Below are 22,975 nucleotides of genomic sequence, written 5' to 3' on the forward strand. Positions count from 1 at the left end.
CAAGGGACTTTTCGGAGATGCATCTCTGAAAACCCCTAACTGGCATATAGAGATGCATCTCCAAGCCATGTTTTCTTCATGATAGGATGAATCTCAGAAGAACGCATTTTAGTCTGATTTTGGGTGCGTACGAAGATGCATCTCCAGACGTTTGAAGGACATTTCTGAATTTTCAAAAGTGTGGGATGCACAGAGCAACCCCTTGTTCGTTTTCATTTATTATTTTGCGCGTTAATATATTTCAGAGTATTTGAAATATTAAATATTTTATGTTTGATTATCTATGTTGTTTATGAATGAAAAAAAAAAAAAAAATTTTGTGTGAATATCACTTTGTTTTATTTTATTTAACATTATTGTTATAATAGTTTAAAGATTAAAAAATAAATTAGTTTTAAAATTTATCTTCTCTCCTTATGAACCAAATATATATTTGATTAAAAATTGACCCTTCCCTTCTCTTCTCCTCTTTTAAATCAAACATACTGTATATTTAATTAAAATACATTCACTCACCTTCCCTCCATTTATCTCCTCTCTCTTCCCTTTTTGTAGAATCAAATGGACCCTTATATCTATATTTCTAATTTAAATTCATTAGTTTTAGTCTAAATCAATAATGCCACACCAGTTGTTATTGTGTATGATAAGATACATCATAAAAAATAGTCCTCAAGTTGAGTTTTAGGAAAAAAAAATCTTCAAACTTGAGAAAGAAAAAAAATCATAAATAGAGAGTAGAACAGCCCAACTAGTAATTCTTACTTGAATTAGATTAGTGTGAGATATTGGTCCAGGTTTCAATTATTGATACTTACTGATAGCATCATTTCTTTGTATTTCTTTCTTATAAATGTATTACTGTGAACAAATAATTAGGGGTGTTCATTCATTTGAATAGATCCGAACTAAACCGGAATTCAAACCAAACCATTGTGTTTGGGTCAGATATTTTTTTTAGTTCGGGCAAAAATTAAACTAAATCAATAAAACTCGATGTTAATTGATTTGGACAAAGAATTTAAAAATCCTATGCGCGAATCCGTCTACCCGAATCAATCATATAATTTATATCGTCATTATCATTTAAACTAATATAAAATATTTAATTTTAAAGAAGAAAAAAATGAAAGGCCCTTTGTGACATTCATAACTTAAACGAAGAAATGAAAAAATTAAAAAATTGTATATTATTATGAAAAATTAGTTGATGTAAATTAAATTAAAAAAAAATTGCACATTTATTTCTAATATATCCGATCAATCCAACCCAAACAAAACCGGTTTGAATTTTATCAAAAAAAATAAAAAATTAATCCAAACCAATCCATATATTTTTGATCGGTTTGAGCATCGGATTCTCTTAAACCCGAACAAAACCGGTCCGCGAACACCCCTACAAATAATTGGTACTTATATTCAACCACTTTTTTTATTAAAATATTTTTTTAAAAATGGGAGACTAAAATCGAATATCAATTAACTATACAATTAAAAATACATTTAAGTAAAAAAGAAATATTACAAAAACATCCATTCATTTTTAAATCCTGAGACATTTGTTTTTTCTTTTATTTTATTTTTTATCCAAAGCAAGAACATCCACCAAATCAACCAACCATTCACATGTTCATCAACAATTTCATCCAAAAACTCATCAAACACCTTAACCACTCTTTTAGTTCTACTATATGATACAAACCATTAACTCTTCCCAACCAACCAAGAGTATGTACATAATCTCCATTAAAATACAGTGTTTGATCTCAATCCTTCAGCTAATTTGTTTCACAAAACAAATTAGTTATATTCATTGGTACTACTTACTTATCTTCAATCATCATCACAACTTCATCTTCTCTCAATAAACTACAATACTGAACCCTTTTGCCACTAAGACTATCCAAATCACATATAATCCTTATTTGACTCCAACAATGGCCATAAGGAGCTGGTAACATCTTTCTACGTGGCCTATTGCAACAAAAAAAAAAGTCATCAAGTATTTTGAGAACTTCAAATGCAGCTTTATTTAGTATTTGAGACAGCAAGTATTGGAACATTTCCAATTTGAAGTAACATTAAGGGGCCATAGATATGAGAGTCACTTTGCCAGAATATAAGAGTGAAATCAGATTATGCTAGTGTTTGCATGAACAGATATAGTCGAGTAAGAAATGAAAATATTTACGCACTAATGATACAAAAATACAGGGAATCAATTGTTGTTTTCCAACCCACAAAATAAAACAAAATATGAAGATGAGTTTTATTTGTTGTGATCAATGTCTAAGAACCGTTAGCTGAAGGTGTAGAAGACTTTCCCCCCTCAATGTCAATCTCTTCTACATTATCACTTAGTGAACATGATTCACATTTCTTCTCCCCCTTGCCATGTTCAGTATTATCATCCTCGTCACTTTCGTCTTCAACATGAGAACTCTTCTTTCGATGCTCTTTCGCTTTAAGAAATTCATCATAATGGGCCTTTCTGAGCTTTCTAAAGCTTCTGCTCCTATCTGTTTCAGATCCTCAACCCAATCAAAGAAAGTTCAGGTAAGATAAGTAGGAGAACAAGTACTTAATCAATGAAACAGCTAATAAACTCAATCCTGAAATTGTGTTTTGTAATATTAACTTTCAATCTAACAATGTGTTTTGTAACATACGTATCTGGTAAAAAAATTATTGGGCGGTGTAATAATACTCAGAATTAGCCGCATATATTTGTTTGTGTCTTGCTATGTCTTGTGGAATCCATGATTCCATAGTTACATATGCAGAAATGCCATATTATATGTCAGATCAAAACTAAATAGCCTGACTCAAGCTAGTCAAAATATTGATATGAATCGTGAAATTGCACGACTGTACAATTGTATTTGCCCTCCACAATTAAGAGTACACATGGAACCGGGTTTTTATGGAATCGCCCGAATCAGAGAGAACCACACATGTTAATCGAGAACGTGTGATCTACGATTTTCTAGTCATTTCTGTGTTTCTGGTTCCAGTGGTGCAACAGCAGAAGACAGCACGGCGCTCGCGCCTGGGTTGGGGGAAGAAGACAATCAAATGCACGGGGTCAGCATAAAACTCATTTCAGGGGTCGGGTGTTAAGAGACAACCTGTTACCAGTCTGTGGGTCAAACGAAGTTCATTTATAAAATAGGGTTTTTACTTGAAAATAGGCAATTTATACTGAAAAATATGCATATTAAGTGCACAATAACTCCATTTCAAAAATAAACAAAAACTGCACAGTAACTTCTACCCTGTTAAAATAAAATCGTGCTATTATCATAAAATATTGAGAGGCAGTACAAATCTTTCTGTCTAACCTATGCTATTTTATATGCATATAGATGACTTTATATTCATATATTTGAGATTTATAAATTTTGTATAATCTTATGATTAGTAAAATCAGAAAGGATTGACATTAATAAGTAATGTAACTTATTAATGTCAACTACATTAAATAAGGTAACATTATAGACTTATTATTCAGATACTTGGATCACAGTAAAAGTTAATAAAATAAAAATTATCATGAAGGGGAAGCAGTAATGGTCATAACAAAATATTAAACAATAATGATCTTTGTTCAAATAATAGTATCATACCATCTTCTTGTTCCATCGCTTCTAGCTCATCCTCAGATGATGTCCAACCAAATGATTGTCCGGAGCCTCTTTTGCTACTAGAGCCTGCATCAGTCAGAGCAGTCCATATTGCTTCAACTTGTGTTGTGCGATTTTCATCATCAATACGTGCATCAAAACTTCCTCTTACAGGGGATAGAGAACCTAAAAATGTAGGGTGTGTCAGAAGAAATTTGTTTGTACATACAATGTCAAGAAACTACAGCAAACATTCAAACATGTTCTCACATTTATAATTCAAACATTTTGAGAACTAACTAATTTTTAGAATTTATCCATGAAACTAAATTTGAAAATTAATAAATCCTAGCGCAAGAATAAAAGGACTATTATGGTTATTTATAATTAAAACTGAAAATTAAAATACCTCTTTCCTATTTAAGTAATACCAGATAACCAGACTATTATTTGTATATACACATAACCATACTCGTGCATGCATATAAAGTAATGGAAACATGACGTTTACGTTATCTTTACATACAATCGTCATCAACCATAGGATGATATGGAGTCTTAGGTTCAGTAATTTTCTGCCTCACAGGCTTGTTTGCCTCAATATCTCCAATGTTAGCTTCATCCCACCTTACACGTCCCCTACAATGTGATAGCAAATGTGAGATTCATATTATTAAAAACAACTGATGAGTTAAAGGCGGGATAGTAAAAAAATAAAAGGGTCACCCTAATGCTTCTAAAACACATAATCAGTTAGGAACACAAGAATCGAGTTGAAAAGAGTAAACAAATTTACTGAAATATTGAGAAGCATTAGGGTTTCCCCTTCACATTAGTGTCACTACTCTATGAACAAATATTTACAATACTTAATAATCCCCTCTCTATCATTGCATTCCCTATTTATACAAATACTTCTCTAACTAAACAAATAACTAACTAACTCCGTATCTCAAACCCTAACAAACTCCCCGTTTATCCTATATTTTAATTAACTCCTTATCTCAAATCCCAACAAACTTCTCCTTACCCTGTATCCTAATATATTCAAATATGCATAATTAATGAAAACATTAAGTTTAATTTAAGCTATCCATTTTTACATGCTGTCACCATTAATTATAGAATGATATGGATTATGGAGTATCATGCTCAACAAATCTCTCTGCACCCCAAGTTTGGTTGCCTAAATTTCCCAGATTTCTCAAACAAAAATATCATCAGAATGCTTCTATAATATATGTCCTACATAGAAAAAGAGCAGAAGTTTCATTGATCATTTTCCATTTTCATCTTTCAATCGTTACAAACTTTTATTCAACAGGCACTGCGATATTCATATTAAATTTTAATAAGTTAACCAGAGGACTAAGTTTTGAGACATTGAAACAAAAGTACTAAACTGAACACACACGAATACTAATCCCTTTTTTCTTTAATTTTGATCTCAGTTCAATACAAAATGCTATCTACCATTTCCTTTACGTATTGCCATCATAAAGGCTTCCTGTTAAGCAAGTAATAAACCTTGAAGTAGTTATCTAGGATTTTACATTGGACTGAAATATCAGCTATGACCTATTTTGTAGCTTATATGATAATAAGATGCCCTATCTTATCTTCCATTGCATTTCCTTCCCTTCAGAGACTGAAAATATTTGTTCAAGCTTTTGGTACAAATTTCTACTCTTAGATATTAAAACCAAATATAACCTCCAACTAATAGCCTACGTCTTGGTAGAGTTAGTCCTTGACATAATATCGTAGCCTCTATAATCAATGGGTTGAGAATTTTTTTCTCATTGCTATTTTCTTTATAATAATGAAGATAAATTAAGGACAAAGTGATGTGGGGTAGGTTTTAGACTTTCACTTACTTCCTAAATAAATTGAATCCACTTACACTTCCTTGTATTTTGAATGAAGATTTAAACTTTGAAATGTCCTGAATTCTTGTCTAAACCTCTTTGTTAGTCCATTATCCAGTTTCTACAAAGAACCCTATTACGAATCCAATACGAGAACCAAAATTTCTCAAAGTATTTGTGCTTAAACAGTTAAACTCAAAAAGAAATGAAACATAATGGATTTGTCACAAAACCGAAAATGGCATCCAGCATCAGGTTTTGTGTTTGGGAATTAATACATGACTGTGTTGTGTCATAGAGGTTCAAGAACTAACACCCTTTATTTCTGTAGTTGGCTATCTTGAAATAAACAGAAAGTAATATTGGGCTATGGGAAAGTTTAACTGCCGAGGTCTAGTAGAGGTTTGCTATGTTTGGAATATTATCGTGTACAGGGTTGGTGATAAAGTTTGAGTTGTTACTTCATCTCTGTTCCTACTGATTTGTTTCTTATGTAAACCCTACAGATTCCTTAGTTTCTATCGTTACAATACACAGTTTATAATGAGCAGGCCACTCAACTTTCAGTCTAGCAATAACATAAGTAAACAAATAAAAAGAAGGATTTTTCTTCCATTACTTCATTTTGCAAGACAGATTAGCTCTTCAAACACCAAAGGTATGCAACGAAATCCTCAAGTGGCTTGATCAACCTAGGAAAAACATGAGAAGTTTTTCAGTAATTTCTTAGGATTCCATAACACAGAATTCAAGAGAAAAATAAAAACAATCGAGAAACAGAGAAAAACTGTAAAAAAAAATCTCGGCAGAAATACCATTCTAGACAAGTTAGAGAATGCTAAAGCAACAAGAAACATATAAGAAAATAGAGAGAACAAAATGAAACAGAAGAATTTAATGAAAGAGGCAACGGGAAAACACTAGCAAAATACAAATCTAAACAAAAAAGAACGTTTTCTTAACTATTATTCATACTTCTAATTGTTTTTATAGTCTTGCATTCATACCATCAAAAGTAAAGGAATATGCTTCACAGACAATAGAAAATCCAAGACATTTTATAAGCATAAAATAAATCTACTGAATCCACAAGAACTAGAAACTCAAGATTATCACCACAACAAAATATTCTGCCACTTCAGATATTGGTAGTTCAAAATACCGCTCTGTAACATATGTTTCTACTCTCTAACTATTTTCCTTTATCTAAGATCCAGTGTAGCCTAAAGATTTCAACCAAAGACCAATTATTGTAATGACAGTTTGTGGCTGCAAACTAGCATCGAACCTCCAAAAATCCAAATTGATTGACTCCAACTAAAAATCTAACTACTGAGGAATTTACTTCTCATTTATTTTCTTAATATCTGCGTAGCACCAACGTCTCACCGACATCTCACGCCTCTGAAAAAAAGGTGTCTGTGTCGATGTCGGACACCTGCACCGACACTTGTGATTACGACTAATTTTTTTTATTTTTTCAAATTATTACCTATGTCGCCGTGTCAGTGTCGGGGTCTGTGATTCATAGGTTAATATCACTAAACGAAACAGAGAAAAACAAATACTATCATAAATAGATAATAAAGCAAGTTCGTCATGCTAATTCCAAAATTACAAAACCTAGAAGAGCCAATTCAAAACCATGAATATAACAAATAATCAACAAACTAAAATCGAAACACTTTACCACTATAAACATCACTAAATATTGATAAAATCCTCAATTGAAAACGAATCCGTAGAAACAAAACCCTAAAACACTAGTCTGAAAACTTTTTACAGTAGAAAACAGAATGAGAAGTGAGAAAACGAAAGAGAGATTGTTATACCTTGAAATTGAAACAGAAAATTGATTGTTGTGTTAAGTTGCTGCACAAGTCAAATAGTTGCGAATTGCAATAACAAAAAGGGGTTTTGTATCGATGGAAAATTTTCTTTGTTCAATGTTCCTGTTTACAATACTACCCCTCTTATTTATCCAAACTACGAAAGCTCTTTTTCATTTTCTTTTTTAAGTTGTGAATTGTGACTATGGGTGGCAAATGGCATCTCCGTTTCGATTAGGTCCATCTCGCAAAAGTCTTAAAAAAATAGAGCGAGACGGTCATACTTGAGATTGCGGATCTAAAATCTTATCCCGCTCCGCAATAAAGTGAAGGCGGAGCGGACTAAACTCGCGGACACTGTACTTTTTAAACTTAAAATATAAAATTTATGTTAATACACATGCTCGCAAGAGTCCGCATAAAAAACGGGGGCGGAACGACGCAATCACACTAGAGGATGAGAGCCTAAAATTTTTGTCTGCCCCTCACAAAAGTGCGGGCAAAATGGACATGTCCAATAGACCGGGTATGTTTTGCCACCTCTAATTATGATATAAGACTGAATAAGTAGGAGTGTTCGGGTATTGGCTGTTCGTCTACCTTTGTATTTGTAGATTCATAATTTAGGTTTTTGGTTATTTGTAGTTATATTTAACATAATAAAAATTAAGTTTTTTAAAAGTTCTTCAAAAAGTTATTTTAGAGAAGATACTGGAAAAAAAAACTTTTATTTATAAGTATATATTTTAATATTTTGAAAATATTCAAAAAAAATTGATATTAGATTTTATTTTAAAAGTAGAAAATTAATTTGATTTATTTTCGAAAATAAATCTACGAAAACAAAAAGACACGGTGTATAAGAGACTCATAGCGTGAGATAAGAGTTTCTCAAAAATATTAATCTCTTTGTTATCAATGTAAATTGTTTTAACATTTTCACATGTTTAAAAAATATGATTATTGTTTTATTGAAGAGAGAAATTATAATTTTTTATAAAAATATTATTTATTAATTAGGCTTAAATAGTGATTTCGTCCCTGTAAGTTAGCGTATTTTTTGTTTTAGTCCCTGAATTTTTTTCCGGTCCAAGTCCCCATATGTCCAATTCGCTTTGGCTTCAGTCCCTCATGTCAAATGAACATTAAAAAAAGGATTAGGTGGCAAACGGTGCTGACATGGATAACGTTGTTTTATTTTATTTTTCATTATACATGTGGACATCTTCTCTTTGCAATATATTAAATAGGCACCAAATGAAAAAAAAATAAGATTTGTTCTTCTTCTCATTCAAGGTCATCAACTCCAAAATCCGTCATCTTCTTCCCTGCACCTTTTCATTCCCTTCTGCCATGGCTTCCAATTCGTCTGCTAACTCTCATCACGTTGAAGCACCGGTTTGTGGTTGCAATAGAAGCATGAAAATGTTTATGTCAAACTCCATTGAAAACCCTAAAAGGAGGTTTTGGAAGTGTCAAAATGCAGGGTTAATGTTTGGTTGCAAGTTATTCCTTTGGGATGATGAGCTTGAACGAAATCCAATTAATGATGTTAGAAGTGCATGTGCGTGCAACTACTCTGAAATGTTGAAGGATTTAGGGTCCATTGTTACGGACATTGAGATTGACAAAAAGGCAAAGATGAAGATTAAGTTGGAGAAGGAGAAGAGGAAGGTGACTATGTTGAAGTTGTTGTTGGTTGGGTCATGGGGGTTCTTCGTTGCTTGTCACAAATGGTGTTGAACCCAGTTGTTTGCTTTTGTTTATTGTTTTTTTTTAGTTCAGTCCCTGTAACATAAATGTATTTTGGAAATGGTCCATGTACCATATGATGAATGAAAAAGATGTTTTGACTTTGGGTATCATATGTATCATATTATATTGGTCATTCTGTTTTGAATTATGCATAAACCAAACTTGATAATGTTCATCAAAGCTAAAACAATTGTAAAAGGTATACGCATCACAATTATGCATAGACCAAAGTTGATAATGTTCATCCTGTTTTGAATTTGTAAAAGGTAACATCAATTGTGCATAAAACAAACTTGATAATGTATCCAAAATATACTTCAATTGTGCATAAAACATTGTGTCATAAAGCTATAGGCTTGAGTCATATTACATGGTTGTGTCCAAAACATAACTGTTAAATCTCCAAGGCTTAGGCCATAATTCAAAATAAGAAACAACAAGTCTTAAACAAGTCATAATACATAATGGTTCACATCAAAATACATGATACAAGTCTTAAACACGTCTACAATTTCCATGGTTGTGCTGCACTGCTTCCTTCTCCCTTAAGTTTTTTGCACTTGAGTACCCTTGTTCTATCACTCCTCCTCAACTCCAACTTCCTTGCCACTTTTTGTTTGGGTTTTTTTTTCCTATAAAGACACAAATTAAAATAGATATAGTTAAGCAAATATCAATATAGCTGAGTACAACTGAAGCCAATTTTTCAGTAACAAACTTAACTGGTTTAGGAGGCGCGGGTACAGGTTCATTAGTTGTAGCCTCAACATCTCTAAGAGGTGCAGACAAAATGTAGTTTGGTTGTGAGTCACCAACTACTTGAGAAACCATTACAGGTGCATCCTCACGATCTGGAACATGGTCACAAGCAACTTGAGGTGGAACTTGAGCAGTGATATGATTAACATTGGGTTGAGGTTGTGTTGCTTCAAAAGTTGCACACAGATTTGCTGCAAGCATTTCAAACTCGTCATCAACATCACAATCAGCATTAGGTTGTTGCTGCTCAGTAGGAAGATCAACTTGAGATTGCTCTTATTCAGTAGGAGGATCCACTTGAGGTTGTTCTTGCTCAGTAGAAGGATCCAGTTGAGGTTGTTCCTAATGAGTATGAGGATCTAATGGAGGTTGTTGTTGCACAGTAGAAGGATCCACTTGAGGTTGTGTAGTATTTTTCTTTGGTTTTTTCTGCATACAAAGTGAAACTATCAATATCATATGCCAATAGAGTGATTGAATACATTTTTATAGAGATAGGATTGTACCTTTCTTTTCTGAGCTTCAGGGTCAGGAACCAATACTAAACAACTCCTTGCATTGTGTCCATGTACACCATAGTTGGTATAACAATTTGAGGTCTGTGTCCTTCCCTTGTTAGGGTCTTCATCAGGTTCCCTCCTCCTTAATTTCTTAGGCCTACCAGAGCCTCTTTTGTATGATGGAGGCAACATCTCCTCGGCATTAACCTCATGCCACATGTCTTGGCCATTAATAGGACTAACATTGAAATCATATCATGCCACATATGTTTCTTTAGAATAACAGTCATCTACATATTCTTCTTGGCATTGGTTCCTAAAGCCTGAGGCAGCCACTGCATGTCTACATGGTATGCTTACCAACTCCCAAAAGTTACAGGTACAAGTTCTCTTAGAAGTGTCAACTATGAAGCTATGTTTCTATGGATATGTTCAACTTGCCAAATAGTATCACCAGACCAGTTTGGAACCCAATTACCAGCAAGTTCTACCTCTTTATCTAACCTAATTCTAGGTCTTGGCATTATCATATGTTCGCACCTATCAACCTTTTCTCTTAGGGTAGCATTTCTATTCATTAGGTAGTTTCTTATCCATTCACACATGGTTAAGATTGGTTTATCCCTAGCCACAAGTATTGTGCTATTAAAAGCTTCTGAAACATTATTCATTAGCGCATCACATTTGAGAAAGAATGAGAAAGCATGCTTACACCATAATTTGGTAGGTACTTTCATCAACCACTCCCAAGCCTTATGATTAAGCACCTTCAACTCTTTCATCTTTGCTTCTCATGCTTGTATATATGTGGCCTTTGCTGCAACCATCATCAAATCTCTTATCTATGTGCCACCACCAAACTTCTTTTTGAAATTGGCATATAAATGCCTAAGACAGAGTCTATGCTCCACTCTCTCAAACATCTCTTCAAATACAGGAATCAGTCCCTTGTAATAAAAACAAAACATTAACATAAGGGACATAATTCAACACAACTAAACATATTCAGGGACCAAATCAAAACAGAATTGCATAACTTAGGGACATAATTAAAAAAAATTTAGATCTGAGAAATACCTTTTGCTGATCTGATATGAATACCCATCTTTTCTCTTGTTGAATGTCTTCTAAAAGCAAGGTCAAGAACCACCTCCAAGACTCCTTTGTCTTAGTCTCACACACACCAAAAGCCAATGGGTAATATTGGTCGTTAGGGTCCCTACCAACAGCCACAAGAAGGGTGCCTCCATATTTTGTATTTAGGTGACAACCATCAACACCAATGAATGGCCTGCAAGCATGTGTGAATTCTTTCTTGATTCCATCAAAGCAAAAATAAAAGCATCCAAATTTGGGTTGTATTGTTGGACCAACTCTTATGACATTAATTTTGCCGGTGTTCCCAGCATTAACCCTCCTTAATTCAGCAGAATACCTCCACAATTGTGTGTATTGCTTTGTGGCATCACCTTCAACTTGAGCTTTTGCAATTTGTTTAGCCTTCCATGCTCTACTCATGGACATACCCACAGAGTAAGTATTCCTAATATCAGAGACTATTTCACGAAGCTTGATTCCATCAGAAGAAGTCATCCTAGCAGCCACAGTCTTCGCAATCCACTTGGAGTAAGTAGTGGTGTTATTCAAAACCCTACCACATGTGTGAGGGCCCAACCATTTCTTCATTCTATAAATGTGTTTATTCCCCACTTTACTAACAAGAGCAAAAAAACCACAATTGCCCTTGCACACTACTCTCACTTTAACCTTGTCATTTTTTACAAACTTTATCTCTCTTCCATTTAATACTGACCATTGCACTATAGCCTCCTTAACTTCATGCAGAGATACAAACTCCAAACCATTTTTAAACCTGTAGTCTTTGTCTAGCTCCTCCATCTTAAACCTAGGATATTTAGGTCCTTTCTCTTGGTCTGATGCATCAGGATCATTGCTCCCAAGATCATCACTCACATAATTGGTTTCAAGGCCTTCATTACCAATATTAATCCCACTTGATGAACCTACATTGAAATCTCTAATCTTTGAAGGAGTATTCCTATGTTTCCTTGCTACCCTCTTGACCCTTTTAGTTGGTTTATCTACAACCTCAAATTCATCATCCATGCCAAAGGCCTTTTCATCCTCACTGTCCTCAAATGAAAAAGCCTTATAATCATTATCCTCACTATCTTCACTATCTTCACTATTATCACCATCATTTGTAGATTCGATATCAACATTATCAGCTTCAATATCAGCTTCAGCATCAACATTATCAACTTCAATATCAGCTTCAGCATCAACATTATTTGAAGGATAGAAAAACACTTAGAAAGGGGGGGGGGGGGTTGAATAAGTGTAGCTTTAAAACTTGTAAGATAAAAACAATTTGCACAATGATTTTTATCCTGGTTCGTTGTTAACTAAACTACTTCAGTCCACCCCCTTGGAGTGATTTACCTCACCTGAGGATTTAATCCACTAATCACACTTGATTACAATGGTTTTCCACTTAGACAACTGCTAAGTCTTCTAGAGTATCCTGATCACAACCTGATCACTCTAGGAACAAACTGCTTAGACAACTTCTAAGACTTGCTAGAGTATACTGATCAACAACCTGATCACTCTAGTTCTTACAACTTAATGTAAACAAATTCTTTTAAGAGTTACAATGCTTCTTATAAAGCTATTATCACAACTGTGATTTTCTCTTAAGTTTAAGCTTAAATCTCACTACGATATTACAACAGCAATGTAGTGAGCTTGATGATGAAGTTTGAGAGCTTTTGAATCTGACAGCGTTTCTGTATAATGCGCAAGTGTTGTAATTCGTAAGTTGTGTAACCTTGCTTCTCATCAGAACTTCATATTTATAGGCACTTGAGAAGATGACCGTTAGGAGCATTTAATGCTTTGCGTATTCCGTACAGCATTGCATTTAATGTTTCACTCTTTTGTCAACTACCTCGAGCCTTGTTTTCGCTGTGTCTACTGATGTTGCCTTTAATAGCTTCTAACGTTCCTTTTGTCAGTCAGAGTAGCCTGCCAGTCTAGTACTTGCTTCTGATCTGATGTTTGTGTAAACAACGTTTGAATATTATCAGAGTCAAACAACTTGGTGCAGGGCATCTTCTTGTCTTCTGACCTTGAAGTGCTTCTGAGCGTGATACCGTGAGAACTTCAGTGCTTCTGCTTCTGATCTCAAGTTCTTCTGATGCTTCCATAGACCCATGTTCTGATTCTGCTTGACCATCTTCTGATGTCTTGCCAGACCATGTTCTGATGTTGCATGCTGAACCTTCTGAGTCAGTGCTTCTTGCGCTGATTTTGTGAATACTCTTTATATAATTCCTAAAATGGAAATTGCATAGTATTAGAGTACCACATTATCTCATACAAAATTCATATGCTTGTTATCATCAAAACTAAGAATATTGATCAGAATAAATCTTGTTCTAACATTATCAACTTCAATATCATCCACATTATCACTTTCAGCATTAACATTAGCATCATCAATATCATTCACATTATCATCCACCTTGTGCTCAACATATAAATCCACACTACAGCTAGTTTGAACAACAACCTCATAGACCTCAGTAGCATCAACATCACAAACCATCCTTGAATGCTTACACGATAGAATGTTATACCACCATAGCCAATAATCATTTGACTCCAGTATCAAAAAGAAATGAAACATAATGGATTTGTCACAAACCCGAAAAATGGCATCCAGTATCAGGTTTTGTGTTTGGAAGTATTTATGCATGACTGTGTTGTGTCATAGAGGTTCAAGAACTAACACCCTTTACTTCTGTAGTTGGCTATCTTGAAATAAACAGAAAGTAATATTAGGCTATGGAAAAGTTTAACTGCTGTGGTCTAGTAGAGGTTTGCTATGTTTGGAATATTATGGTGTACAAGGTTGGTGATAAAGTTTGGGTTGTTACTTCATCTCTGTTCCTACTGATTTGTTTCTTATGCAAACCCTACAGATTCCTTAGTTTCTATCGTTACGATACACAGTTTATAATGAGCAGGCCACTCAACTTTCAATCTAGCAATAACATAAGTAAACAAATAAAAAGAAGGACTTTTCTTCCATTACTTCATTTTGCAAGACAGATTAGCTCTTCAAATACCAAAAGTATGCAACGAAATCCTCAAGTGGCTTGATCAACCTAGGAAAAACATGAAATTTTTTTCCAGTTAAGTTCTTAAGATTCAATAACACAGAATTCAAGAGAAAAATAAAAACAAATGAGAAACAGAGAAAAATTGTAAAAAAAATCTCGGCAGAAATACCATTCCACACAAGTTAGAGAATGCTAAAAGCAACAAGAAACATATAACAAAATAGAGAGAACAAAATGAAACAGAATAATTTGATGAAAGAGGCAACGGGAAAATACTAGCAAAATACAAATCTAAACAGAAAAGAACGTTTTCTTAACTCTTATTCATACTTCCAATTATTTTCTTGCATTCACACCCATCAAACATAAAGGAATATGCTTCACAGAAAATAGACAATCCAACACATTTTATAAGCATAAAATAAATCTACTGAATCCACAAGAACTAGAAACTCGAGATTATCATCAAGCCAAAATATTTCGCCCCTACAGATATTGGTAATTCAAAATATTGCACTATAACATATGTTTCTACTTTCTAAGAATTTTCCTTTATCCATGATCCAGTGCATCCTACACCTTTCAACCAAAGATCAACTATTGTAATGACAGTTTGTGGCTGCAACCTATCAAAGCATTTTTTTATACTGCCAAACCTCCGAATATCCAAATTGATTGACTCCAACCAAAAAAACTAGCAACTGAGGAATTTAACTGTCAATTATTTTGTAATATCTATGGAGCATCAACACCTCTGAAAATAGGGGTGTCCGTGTCTGGGTCGGACACATGCACCGACACTTGTGATTACTACATGGGTCTGTGATTCATAGCTTAACATCACTAAATTAAACAGAGAAAAACAAATACTATCATAAATAGATGATAAAGCAAGTTCGTTATTCTAATTACAATTACAAAACCTAGAAGAGCCAATTCAAAACCATGAATATAACAAATAATCAACAAACTAAAATCCAAACACTTTACAACTATTAACATCACTAAATATTGATAAAATCCTCAATTGAAAACGAATCTTTAGAAACAAAACCCTAAAACACTAGTCTGAAAACTTTTTACAGTAGAAAAAAGAATGAGAAGTGATAAAACGAAAGAGAGATTGTTATACCTTGAAACTGAAACAGAAAATTGATTGTTGTGTTAAGTTGCTGCACAAGTCAAATAGTTGCGAATTGCGATAACAAAAAGGCGTTTTGTATCAATGGAAAATTTTCTTTGTTCAATGTTCCTGTTTACAATACTACCCCTCTTATTTATCCAAACTACGAAAGCTCTTTTTCATTTGTTTTACGTATAATATCTATTCACTATTCACCCTCTGTCAATAAAGCGAGTTTTAGATTTGTCCTTTATTAGTGTTTCTTAAAGATTCCTCCCTCATCACTCTCAGATTTGATATTCACTCCCCCTAAACTCATGTTTTGCTGACTGGGCAAGTCTGAATCCTTGCTGGCAGAGTTTAAACAGGTGAGTTGGATTTAATTTATTGTCAAGTCATATTGAAATAAAAAATAAAGCAATTACCAGTATTACTACTTTAAACATTGTGTTTTCCCCCGTGAATGTTAGGGTTAGGATTTTGGACAAGAAGTTAGTGCGAAGACGATTCAGACGACGGTTGAGAACGGCGGAGATGATGGCGATGTCACTCAGGTTAGCTTCTATATCCGTTTATACTGGTTGTATCGCATGTAAATGTGAAAAATATGTATTAGTTTCGTATTTGATTTCAGCAACTGCAATCCTTCAATGTCGTCTTCCACCATGGAGGCGAGTTTGTAAGGATGGCTGAGGGTGAAATCGTATACAGGGGTGGTAGTTCAACAACTGTTTATAGGCAAGTAATAGATAACTAGACCATGAGTCACATTCGTAATCTGGCTAATGGGTGGGGTTATGTAGATGGGTCTTACAGACTATGGACGAAAATCACTGACATAAATGGTGATTTTTTTCAAATTAAAAGTGATGATGATGCTTGTGATTTTTCTGCTTATTCTACTGCTATCCAAACAGATGGGGACATGTATGTTGAACATATTGTAAGGTTTAGAATTAAGTGGTAGGACCCCTAGGTGTGTGAATGATTTTGCTGGGTTAGATGTAACTGATAAAGATGCAGTTGAACGCTTGAATGACATTGAGGATGAAAGGACCACTTCTATTGCATATGGATTATTGCATATGGATTTGAAGAAATTGATGTGACTATACCTATTAGGGAGGGTCTAGAAATAGCTGGTTTGTTACCTTGTCCAAGTAAGAGGAAATTGAAAAATGAGGATTATGTTAGTGAGGAGTTAGTCAACTCAAACCCAAATAAATCTGAAGATGAAAAAAGGCCTAAGTTTGAGAAGTTTGGGAAAGAGCAATTTAATAAGAATTATAAGTTTAAGTGGGGTATGCAATTCAATTCCCTAGATGACTTTAGGGAGGCAATTCGTGAGTGGACAGTTTTAAATAGGAGGGAGATAACTTTTGTGAAAAATGAGGGGTATAGAGTAAGGGTAGAGTGCAAGGCTAAATGTGGATTTTTCATGCTTTGCTCAAGGGTGGGACAGAAAGAAACTTTTGCCATTAAGACTATAAATGACACCCACACATGTGCTAGGGTTTTAGAAAATAGATCTGCAAATTTTAGATGGGTGGCCAAGTATGTTGTGAAAAAAATGCAAACAACTGACACAGTAAGGATCTCTGATATAATACAAGACATGAGACAAAATTATTCAGTTGGTATAACTGTGGGTCGGGCATGGAAAGTCAAATTGATTGCAAAGAAGATTATTGAGGGAGATGCAGACAATCAATATGCTATCTTGTGGAGATATGTTGCTGAGCTTCAAAGGGTTAATGGTGGGAACACAGTGAAGATCAGTGTTGAGAGACCAATCCCAACTATCCAGTCAAGGTTTGGATCATTCTATTTCTGCTTTGATGGATGTAAAAAAGGGTTTATAAATGGTTGCAAACCATTTATTGGGGTGGATGGTTGCCAGCTGAAGACCAAACCAAAGATGAAGAAGGGCAATGCAAAGGTAAAAGAAGAAAACAAACCAAAGAGAAAGAGGCAAAGTGAAAGAATAAAACTGAGATGGTTTCAAAAACCCATCATTGGACCAAGTGCAAACCCAGATCAACCTTTGTGTTTGAGTGAAGAGAAAGAAGGAATTCTGACCCAAGAATGCAGTGGATCTCAAAGTGGAAAGAAGGCTCCAAAGAAGGCCAAGAAGAAATTAATTTCCAAACTTTAGGATTTCACTTATTTGTTATTTTGTAATGCACTTAACTGATATTTTGTGATGTCATTTTGATACTATTTTGTGATGCACACTTTTGGTGTTATTCAATGTAATGACAATTGCACACTTTTGGTGTTTTTTTTGGTATGTCAGTTGCACACTATTGGTGATATGCTGTAATGACAATTGCACACTTTTGGTGCTTATGATTATGAATATTAAGACTATTTGTTACCTACAAACTGTTTGACATAAAATAGTATAATTTGATAGAAACCATTACATTATTTTCAACATTCAGAAAACATTACATTAAGAATAATAATACAAGAAACCAATTGTTTGGTATAAACCATTTCATTTACTTCAACATACATAAAACATTACCTTAAGGTGTACATCAATGCAAAAAAAAAACACCAAGACAGAACAAGTGCCAACTTCATCATAAAATTTGTCTTCCTCTCAACTTCAACCTTCACTTTTGCTTTCTCTAATTTCTTCAAAACACTTTGTAGCTGCATTTCTGTCTTGTCACACAACTTGCAAAATCCTTGAAAATTGTCCTGATTCTGATTTATTGAGTCACCATATTCATCATCCCATAGAAACAAGTCGCAGCTATTATCATTCTATAGAAACAAATTACAATCTTATTACCAAGAATTTATGGGAAGAAGGAAGAATATATGGGAAATCATCTGGATATTCAACAACAAACTTACCCCAACATTACGACATTTCCAAAACTTCCGATTACGATTTCGAGCTGCGTTCGATACCCACAGTTCGGGTTGTGGCTGTTGGTCGACCTCTGTATTTGTCGATTCATAATTTAGGTTTTTGGTTATTTGTAGTTATTTTTAAAATAATAAAAATTAAGTTTTTCTTTAAAAGTTCTTTAAAAAGTTATTTTAAAGAAGATACTAAAAAAATCTTTTATTTATAAGTATATATTTTAATATTTTGAAAATATCCAAAAAAAATTGATATTAGATTTTTTTTAAAGTAAAAAATTAATTTGATTTATTTATTGATGTTTCCGGAGATACATCTACAAGAATAAAAAAAAAAACATTCTAGACAACGCATACGGTGTATAAGAGACTCATGGCGTGAGATAAGAGTTTCTCAAAAATATTAATCTCTTTATTATCAATGTAAATATTTTTAACATTTTCACATGTTTAAAAAAAATATGATTACTGTTTTATTGAAGAGAGAAATTATAATTTTTATAAAAATATCATTTATTATTTTTATGAGAAAGCTAATTTTAAAAAATAGTAAGTAAATAAAATAATAAATATTTAAATAAAAAATAATTAATAACTTATTAATATTATAAAACAACTGATAATCTAGTGCAATTTTCTTTCCTAAAACTAATTATAATAAAAAAAAAATGGAGGGAATATAAGCACACACGTTTTTTATGTGCAAGCACCGCAAAAAGTTTCTGGTTGTTGAAGACAACAACACATATTGACTAAATCCTTTCTTTTAAATTCATAGTTTTCACAAAAAAAGCTTCAAAGATTGAGGTCAAAGCTTCATCTGCTTCAGTTAGTTTGAATTTCCAACAAACCCCACTAGGTAATTTCAACTCTTCATTTTTTGTTACTATGTTTGCTTCCTTTCTTTTTCCAATCAAACCCAAAACAAAACTTTCAATTTTGTAGCCAATGAAAAATAGAAAAAAAATCTTTTTTTGGATCTTACTTCTAAAAGGGTCTTCTTTTTCATAGCTATTCATGAAACACTGTGATTTCTCTATTTTGTTTTACTGTTTTTTCTGTACATGTGTAAAGATCAAGTTTGTGATATGTATATGTTTGTCTAAATTTGTTAGGTTTTGTGTTAGTGATGGAAATGGAAGTTGGAGAAGAGAATAAGGACAGGTTCAGTGATTTGCCTGACTGTGTTTTACTCCGAATATTGAAATTTATGAACACAAAACATGCTGTCCAAACTTGTGTCTTGTCTACCAGATGGACCGACCTTTGGAAATCTCTCACTAATCTTGATTTCAATTCCCATGACTTCATTAGCCTTTACTATTTCAACAACTTTGTGTATCAGATCCTATCTCACCGAGACGACTCCATTTCGTTACGGGGTCTTGATTTAAGGCGGCGAGGTTGTATTGAGCCTGAACTCCTTGATAGGGTCATGACATACGGTGTGTCGCATAATGTCCGGAAGTTTAGAGTTGAAGTTAATTTATATTTCAAACATGATTTCAAGTTGCACCCTTGTATCTTTTCTTGTCAAACTTTGACATATCTTAAGCTTTCTGTATGGGCCGTCCCGTCGATGACAGAACTACCAACTTCCCTTCAGTTGCCGGTGTTGAAAAGCTTGCATCTCGAGCACGTCACTTTTGTTGCAAATGGCGACGGTTGTGCTGAGCCCTTCTCGAATTGTCACATGTTGAAGAATTTGGTTCTTGACCGATGTAATCTACACTGCAATGCGAAGTTCCTCACGGTATCTAATTCTAGCATTTCGTGTTTGACAATAGGTAGTACTATTCAAGAAGTAGCTTACAAAATTGTGATTTCTACTCCAAACCTCAGTTCTCTCACTGTCATGCGTGATCTCATTCATGAAGTTTCCGCGTGCAATCTTTGTTTTCTTGAAGAAGTAAATATCGATGTTGAAGCCTATTTTCATACGAATCTCGAGAGGACTTATTCTGTGTTAGTAAGTTGGCTCCAAGTTTTCGCCAATTATGTACAAACAATGACACTCTCTTCAAGCACCCTTAACATACTAAATGTAAGTTACTTTCATATCTGTTATTTGTTTTGAGACTCAATCTCGACATTGAGATTATCTGTTAAAGTATGTATAATTCAATTTCATTGTGTAGGTTCTCTTAACTACTGATTCAATGATAAGTCAATTTCCTTGCTGTGCAAGATTGAAGTTGTTGAAATTGGAAATGAAATCTTCTTCAAGTATATCAGATGAGGTAGTAAGCAGGATAGTGAAGTTCTTGCTTAAAAAATCTCCGTTGGCCAAAGTTGATATGATAGATTGCGAGTGATATATATGCATGCATAACGCCTCAGGTAGATCTTTCTACAATTTCTTTTTTAGTTTTTGCTTCATTTTCTGTTTCCTTATCTCTCTAATGCTAAAAAATTTAGGTTTCTATATCAGGATTGTATGTCTATAATATAAATGTGGTAAATGACTGAAGCTTACAAATCTTTAATTGTTTTGAATTACTCAAATATATTTATTTTGATTGGCTTATACTGAAACTAAGATAAAGCAATCTCCGTAGCAGTGACACGACACTTCAGATTGAAGGCGTGTCTACTGTCTGATACAGGAACGACACAGACGCGTATGATTATGTTTGATCACTTCTATTTCTAAAATTACTCGTGTCTACGTGTCAGTGTCCTCTGATATATGTCAGTGTCGATGCTTCGTAGAAAACAACAGCTTATATAGTTTTATTCACGGGGATCTTATGGGTGGATGAGGAGAATGTAGGTCTTGCAGTTGGAATAGCCCGACTAGAATAATAAGATTCATTTGAATCGAGAGTATGATGTTTAGTGAAATCTTCCATTTGCAACTGAGTTGATTTGCATTGGAAAACAAAGTTCTTGTTTGGATGCCTTTTAAATTGTAATACATATATTATTTAGTGGCAATAAAATTGGACTTGAACTGTCTTTTTTTGTTATATTTAATGTATTTTAGATTAAGCTGTAAGGATAGAACTGCAGCAGAAAAAAAAGGCTACATAACAGGCTGAAGTATCTGAAGTGTCTATGTCAAGTTTTAATTCTTGAAATAGTATTGATCAAATAGTATTTCACGTGATTGTGTTGCACTCTTATATTAAATATTTGAAGCATTGTAATATTGGAGAGTCTGAATGGAATGGTTCACAAAAACTGAATGTTGTTTTTTCAAACTGTTCAACAGGTTCGTTGTTTAGCTTGGCAGTTCTCTGCATTTTGGTTTTGGTATGGTGATGTAACTAAAAACTTACTTTGTAAGGTTCATCAAAGTTTCAAGCTATGAGTCTCTCTCTTTCTATATATACTTATGAGTGGAAGTCTTACAGTGCGTTTGTTTTGGCCGTAGAAACATTAATGTGCATCCACTCAAAATCTCGAGTTTGTAGCTTCTCTGTTTTGACCTTGAAACAACGCGGTTGCAGTGCGCTTTTTACTCTTTCAGATAGATGATCAAAGATTATTAATCTATTTAGATGTTTGATTGTAGGTAATATTAACTTTTTTTATTGAGGGTTGTATGGTAGAACTACTAGTCAATTGTAACTTTCTTTTGTATACCATTGATGTTGAAATTTGGATGCAACTGAATTATAGCACTATTTTACCATCACCTATTTATAGTGGTGTGCATGGTTACCTAATTACAAGAATCAATCCATTTTATTGGTTTAAGTTTTAAAAATTAAACTATTTATTTTGATTGGGGTATGACAGTCTCAAATATATTTATTTTGATTGGCTTATGCTGAGACTAAGAAAACACAATATGAGTAGCACCAACCGACACAACACTTCAGATTAAAGGCGTATTTGGTGTCTGATACGGGGACAATATCGACACGTATGATTACGTTTGATCACTTCTATTTCTGAAATTACTATTGTGTCTATGTTTCACTGTCTGGTGTTTGATGCTTCATAGAAAGCAATGGCGTATATTGTTTTATTCATGGAGATCAGGAAAATGTAGGTCTTGCAGTTGGAATTGCCCGAGTAGAATAATAAGAACCATTTGAATTGAGATAATGATGTTTGGTGAAATCTTCCATTTGCAACTGAGTGGATTCTGCATTAGAAAACAAAGTTCTTATTTGGATGGCTTTTAAATTGTAATAGATATTATTTTGTGGCAATCAAGTTTGATTGGAAGTAGGAACCGTCTTTTTTGTTATATTTAATATATCTTAGATTAAGCTGTAACTGTAAGGACCGAACTGCTGCAGAAAAAGAAGGCCACATAACAGACTGAAATATCTGAAGTGTCTGTGAAGTTTTAATTCCTGCAAATGGATCAAATAGTATTTCATGTGATTGTGTTGTACTCTTGTATGAAATATTTGAAGCATTTTTATATCGGAGAGTGCTGAATTGAATGGTTCAGAAAAACTGAATTTTGTTTTTTCAAACTGTTCATCGGGTTCGTAATTTAGCTTGACAGTTCTCTGCATTTTGGTTCTGGT

General features: G+C 33.7%; 2 protein-coding genes across 4 annotated transcripts; one reads left to right on the forward strand and one right to left on the reverse strand.

Annotated features, from left to right (window-relative positions):
- Positions 1-2,108: 2,108 nt before the first annotated feature.
- On the reverse strand, positions 2,109-15,758 carry LOC131630346 (protein phosphatase inhibitor 2-like). 3 transcript variants are annotated; one of them, XM_058901135.1, is made up of 5 exons: positions 15,615-15,758; positions 14,455-14,527; positions 4,150-4,262; positions 3,627-3,809; positions 2,109-2,531 (listed from the first exon to the last, which is right to left on the reverse strand). In XM_058901135.1, exons 2-5 carry the CDS (start codon positions 14,457-14,459, stop codon positions 2,290-2,292), a joined length of 543 nt encoding a protein of 180 aa, XP_058757118.1. In that variant the 5' UTR covers positions 14,460-14,527; positions 15,615-15,758; the 3' UTR covers positions 2,109-2,289. The 3 variants fall into 3 exon arrangements, with proteins under 3 accessions (XP_058757118.1, XP_058757116.1, XP_058757119.1); XM_058901133.1 differs by lacking the exons at positions 14,455-14,527; positions 15,615-15,758 and adding exons at positions 6,111-6,183; positions 7,324-7,475; XM_058901136.1 differs by lacking the exons at positions 14,455-14,527; positions 15,615-15,758 and adding exons at positions 6,111-6,183; positions 7,324-7,473 and having other exon boundaries at positions 2,109-2,519.
- Positions 15,759-19,204: 3,446 nt separating this feature from the next.
- Positions 19,205-21,956, forward strand: LOC131630347 (putative F-box protein At1g58310). The gene is made up of 4 exons (XM_058901137.1): positions 19,205-19,344; positions 19,601-20,529; positions 20,624-20,825; positions 21,700-21,956. Exons 2-3 carry the CDS (start codon positions 19,615-19,617, stop codon positions 20,798-20,800), a joined length of 1,092 nt encoding a protein of 363 aa, XP_058757120.1. The 5' UTR covers positions 19,205-19,344; positions 19,601-19,614; the 3' UTR covers positions 20,801-20,825; positions 21,700-21,956.
- The last annotated feature ends 1,019 nt before the right edge of the window (positions 21,957-22,975 follow it).

The sequence above is a fragment of the Vicia villosa genome, unplaced genomic scaffold (genome assembly GCF_029867415.1).
Source record: "Vicia villosa cultivar HV-30 ecotype Madison, WI unplaced genomic scaffold, Vvil1.0 ctg.000673F_1_1, whole genome shotgun sequence".
Taxonomy (NCBI): Eukaryota; Viridiplantae; Streptophyta; class Magnoliopsida; order Fabales; family Fabaceae; genus Vicia; species Vicia villosa.

What these genes read in the sequence shown, in the direction of transcription:
- LOC131630346 (XM_058901135.1), bottom strand. An exon ending in TCCTATGGTTGATGACGATT is followed by an intron (nt 3,810 to 4,149) that starts GTATGTAAAGAT and finishes CTACATTTTTAG; the next exon opens with GTTCTCTATCCCCTGTAAGA. An exon ending in AGCGATGGAACAAGAAGATG is followed by an intron (nt 2,532 to 3,626) that starts GTATGATACTAT and finishes GATTGGGTTGAG; the next exon opens with GATCTGAAACAGATAGGAGC.
- LOC131630347 (XM_058901137.1), top strand. Translation starts at nt 19,615, where the DNA reads ATGGAAATGGAAGTTGGAGAAGAGAATAAGGACAGGTTCAGTGATTTG. An exon ending in GCACCCTTAACATACTAAAT is followed by an intron (nt 20,530 to 20,623) that starts GTAAGTTACTTT and finishes TTCATTGTGTAG; the next exon opens with GTTCTCTTAACTACTGATTC.